The 5,259-nt window shown below is 42.7% G+C and overlaps 1 protein-coding gene across 2 annotated transcripts; it reads left to right on the top strand.

Moving 5' to 3' along the window:
• The first annotated feature begins 913 nt into the window (after positions 1-913).
• LOC104415387 lies at positions 914-4,766 on the top strand. Of its 2 annotated transcripts, none has more exons than XM_010026678.3 (2): positions 914-1,341; positions 2,163-4,766. In XM_010026678.3, the coding sequence occupies exon 2, from the start codon at positions 2,260-2,262 to the stop codon at positions 4,507-4,509; it is 2,250 nt and encodes a 749-aa protein (XP_010024980.1). In that variant the 5' UTR covers positions 914-1,341; positions 2,163-2,259; the 3' UTR covers positions 4,510-4,766. The 2 variants fall into 2 exon arrangements, with proteins under 2 accessions (XP_010024980.1, XP_010024979.1); XM_010026677.3 differs by having other exon boundaries at positions 914-1,317.
• The last annotated feature ends 493 nt before the right edge of the window (positions 4,767-5,259 follow it).

Here is a 5,259-nt window from a genome sequence, read left to right on the forward strand (position 1 = left end):
TTATGAAATGTTACAATCTGAACTAAATATACTTATTAAGTACATTTTTGTTTAACTTTATACATTTAAAGTTCTTGATCTAGTGAAATATAATAAACTGTAAATGAAATTTGCCAAAAAATGTGAATAAATTTAAGGGAAAAGATACAAAAAAATTCCTAAACTTTGTCAATTGTAACGCAGTCAGTCAATTTTTTTGTGACATAAGAATTCCTAAATTTATACTTGTGTGACATGATTATCCAAAACTTCTTTTGTGACACCATGTGTCATACGGATATAAGTTTGGAGTTTTTTGTGTCACAAAAAAATTTGAAATAAATGTGTCATACCATATAAATTTTGGATAAATGTATCACATATATATAAGTTTGGGGTTTTTGGTGTCACAAAAAAAGTTTTCGATAAATATGCCATAATGGGCATATTAGGTTTTTTTTTTGGGGGGGGTTTTACCCTAAATTTAAAATAGAATAACTCATAATTAGATTGATTATATATTTTTAATATGTTTTTTTGGGGCAAAGTGCTGCTTCACTAGTTGGGGAACGGGAAACGGGATTCTCTACTTGTGGCGGCTCGCATGACCTGAAAAAGTTTAATCAACTTTGCCATTATCTTATGCATGGCACATGCTACCCCACTAATTATTAATATAGGAGGAAAAAAATAGAGAGAAAAAGGAGGAAATGATGAGCTTTTAAGGAGGGACAAACATGGTCCAAACCCCACAATTTCCCAAAACTTCCCCCAAATAAAGAATAGGGAGGTCCAAAACCAAGAACGCATAGCCAGAAAGGCCCAAAAGAGTCAATTCCAAAAATCAAATTCTCAAAACCCAAATCCACAAGGGGCATCCAGATACAATCCTTCTCTCTCTCTCTCTCTTCCTTCCTCTCTCTAACATCCTTTCCCCTTTGACCTAAATGCCCCGTTCTCCCTTCACACCCGAAAGGAAGGACTCTGCATAATTTCCCCTTCTTCCCATCCTCCCCAGCGCCCCTCTCTCTCCCTCTCTCCCTCTTCTGCCCCTGCCTTTCCCCAATCTCTCCCCCTTGGGTTTTCCATATTTCTCCTCCCCCACTTCCTCCTCCAATTTTACCCGCCAATTTCCCTCCCGTCTCCCCTCCCGTTCAAATCCCCGCGGCCCTCCCGGTTCGATCGCCCCCCCCGAAACCCTAGCCCCGATCCGGCCTGTCGCCGTCGCCGTCGCGGTCGCCGTCGTCAAAGATCGCTGCTTTGGCGGATTCTGGAGGGACCCATCTCCGGTTCCTGGCTCTATGGGAGCTGGCTCCGTTGATCCGAGCTGGGTCGAAGGTGGGTTGGTTCTTGAATTCTCAGGTGATTGCCAGTTTAGTGCGTTGTTCTAGGTTTTTCTGGAATCGGGTTGGGTTGGGTTGGTTTGGTGATGAGCTTTTTGATTCGAATTACACTGATCGCTTACTCTCCCGCTTTATTAAAAAATAGAGAAACTGAAGCTCGGGTCTTAGAGCTTACGGTTGAGTGTTTGTTCTGAGGTTAGTGAGTTTAGTGGTCAATAGAGATTGTGGTTTTGCGAGCACTTCTCTATTGAGTGGGAATTTTGAAGCTTTTGTGATGGATGGATTGGATTGAGGCTTCAATCGAGTTATGGGCTGCTCCTCGCTTAAATTTTTAATTATGTGACGATATGGTCAAGGATTTCGAAAATCCGGGAGATGTAGGATGAGTAATTAATCCAGTTCCATTGACTTGCCCCCGGGCATGGGGGAGGTGGGGAAACATGGTTAACGGGATAATGCTTGCCGGATTTATTGCTGCTTATCATTCTTTCTATTTGCACCAAAAAAAAAAAAAAATCGTTCTTTCTGTTGACTGTCCTGTCCTTGAGGGGCAAGGAAAAGAGAAGAGGGGGAGAGAGAGAGAGAGAGAGAGAGAGAGAGAGAGAGAGAGCAGGATCTTGTTCTTCATTGACATTGTGCTGTATTCTTTGTGGCTCTTTGAATATGATTTGAACTTTACATTTGATTTGCACATGGCAATCTTTGAATATGAAGCATAAACTCAGTGAACTGTCTGTACATTTGAATGTTCTAATGCCCTGATTGTATACATGCAAGCTTTCTTGGTAAATGTGTCATGGTTGTTTGTTTTATAATCGAGGATGGTTGTCTGCTTTGCAGGTCATTTACAGGACAGTTGGAAGTCTCTTTCTAATGCTAAAGTCACCATTTGTTGAGTGGCTGGAGAAGTTATTCATATACTGAGATTCGTTCTTCAATGGCTAACCACGATTTGATATTAGGGCAAAGTCATAATGTAGCTCTAGCACAAAATCAGCACTTCGTGCCAGGACATAATCATAACATAGGACTCAGCCAAAACCATGATCTGGAACTTGGACAGAACCACGAGCATCATCTGGGTTTGGGACAGACACATGAGCATGAGCTTGGTTTAGGACATGCTCATGATCATGAATTGGGCTTAGGACCAAACCATGATGCTGAGGGAAGCAGTGGCCACGGCTATGTGCATGACAATGAGCTGGCTATGGACAGGAAGCCTGATCATGAAGGCCATGAATTGGCTTTACCTGCACCGAACCATGAGCTTGCATTATCAGAAAGCAATGAGTTAGGAGTTTCAGAAAATCAGGAACTTGATGACAATCTGGAGCTAGCAGTAGATCATAACCAGGAAATGGCAATTGAACCTGCAGAGGATATAGATGTTGAGCATGAACTTGTTGGCAGTCCTATCATTCAAGCCCGTACTATTATTTCTGGCTCAAACTTTGAGCTATCAGTAGGGCAGGAGTTCCCTGATGTCAAGAGCTGCCGGAGGGCTCTGAGAGATACAGCTATTGCACTTCATTTTGAAATTCAGACCATAAAATCTGACAAGACTCGTTTTACTGCCAAATGTGCAAGCGAAGGATGCCCATGGCGCATTCATGCAGCAAAACTACCAGGTGTTCCGACTTTTACTATTAGGACCATCAATGATAATCATACATGTGGAGGAATTTCTCATCTTGGCCATCAACAAGCATCGGTTCAATGGGTTGCGAACTCCGTGGAACAACGCCTAAAGGAGAATCCTAACTGCAAGCCAAAAGAAATACTTGAAGAGATCCATCGTGTTCACGGCATCACCTTGTCATACAAACAAGCTTGGCGAGGGAAAGAGCGTATCATGGCAGCTATGCGAGGTTCCTTCGAAGAAGGGTATCGCTTACTTCCACAATATTGTGACCAGGTTAAACGGACAAACCCAGGGAGTATAGCATCTGTTTATGGAAATACTGCGGATAATTGTTTTCAGCGCCTATTCATATCTTTCCAAGCATCAATCTATGGTTTTCTAAATGCCTGCCGACCATTACTTGGACTTGATCGGACATATTTAAAGAGCAAGTATCTCGGTACTTTGCTTCTTGCTACTGGTTTTGATGGGGATGGGGCCCTGTTTCCTCTTGCTTTTGGTGTGGTTGACGAGGAGAATGATGATAATTGGATGTGGTTTCTATCTGAACTCCATAATTTGCTTGAGATCAACACAGAAAATATGCCGAGGCTCACAATTTTGTCGGACAGGCAGAAAGGTATTGTGGATGGAGTTGAAGCAAATTTTCCTACTGCTTTTCATGGGTTTTGCATGCGCCACTTGAGTGAGAGCTTCCGTAAAGAGTTTAACAACACAATGCTTGTCAACCTTCTGTGGGAAGCCGCATATGCTCTCACTGTAATTGAGTTTGAGGCTAAGATCTTGGAGATTGAAGAGATCTCGCAGGAGGCTGCATATTGGATTCGAAGAATTCCACCTCGCTTGTGGGCAACTGCCTATTTTGAGGGAACGAGGTTTGGACATTTGACAGCTAACATTGTCGAATCTCTCAACACTTGGATTTTAGAAGCCTCTGGCCTCCCAATAATTCAGATGATGGAATGTATTCGGAGGCAGCTCATGACGTGGTTCAATGAACGCCGAGAGACCAGCATGCAGTGGACCTCAATACTTGTGCCTTCAGCTGAAAGGCGGGTTGCCGAGGCTCTAGATCGTGCACGAACCTTTCAGGTGCTCCGTGCTAATGAAGCTGAATTTGAAGTTATATCCCATGAAGGAACGAACATAGTGGACATTCGCAATCGTTGTTGCCTCTGTCGAGGTTGGCAATTGTACGGTTTGCCTTGTGCTCATGCTGTAGCCGCCCTGCTTTCATGTCGGCAGAATGTGCACCGATTTACAGAGAGTTGTTTCACAGTTGCCACTTACCGGAAGACCTATTCACAAACCATACATCCAATTCCTGATAAGTCACTTTGGAAGGAATTAACTGATGGAGATCCTAATGCCAACAGATCTGTCGAGATTATGATCAACCCTCCCAAGTCGCTGCGTCCACCTGGAAGGCCAAGGAAGAAACGTGTCCGGGCAGAAGATCGAGGCCGTGTGAAACGAGTTGTGCACTGTAGTCGCTGCAACCAGACAGGCCATTTTAGGACAACATGTGCTGCCCCTATCTAAGTACTTAGAACTCTCTTTAGGTCGTGATGCAAAGCTGATTAGATACGTTTCTGTGCAAAATAATTCGTCTTCTTCCTTTTCTTCTTAATTGTTCTTGTAATTTTATTAGTTAGGTTTTGCAGTAAATGCTATATTTCTCTTCTAGTGATGTTTAGGGTTCCTTTGGACTTTGCCTGGTGTTTCTGCTGAAGCAATGGTCTCTGCGACTAAATAGCTGTTGTCAAATTTGCCAATCTGCTATCTTTACTCTTTCCTCATATTGGTTGCTTCCTGTAGTTAAGTCTGATTTATCTGCATTATCAACCTGATGCTCTGTAGCTGTACATGCTTCGATACTTCCAGGTAACGAGAATTGCTGATCTTGTTTGATTCTGTCAGATATGCTTGACGGTTGACAAAGCGCCATCCGTGTGGTAGATAAGTATATCAGATTGACCGTGGCCGTTTTCTGTAATGAGTCCTATTCTGATTCATAGACTAGATTTCTCTCGAAGTAGGTAGTACTGGGTTTCTGGTGTTGTAGAGTATTGAGGAGATGCCCTGTTCATGTTCTGCAAATTGTAACGCCAAGAGCATTTTTCTTTTCTGATGAATGACTTACCGGTTGGATGTTATCCAACTTGAAGAAAATTGAGCGGCGCTATTCCCTCTCAGAACCTGTATACTGCAGAAACTATACCCTCTTTCTTTTCCGTTTTAAGGATTTTTCTCTACATGGTTCTTTCAGAGTAACATCTGTTTTCATCTTTC

Source organism: Eucalyptus grandis, chromosome 8 (assembly GCF_016545825.1).
Source record: "Eucalyptus grandis isolate ANBG69807.140 chromosome 8, ASM1654582v1, whole genome shotgun sequence".
NCBI classification, from domain to species: domain Eukaryota; kingdom Viridiplantae; phylum Streptophyta; class Magnoliopsida; order Myrtales; family Myrtaceae; genus Eucalyptus; species Eucalyptus grandis.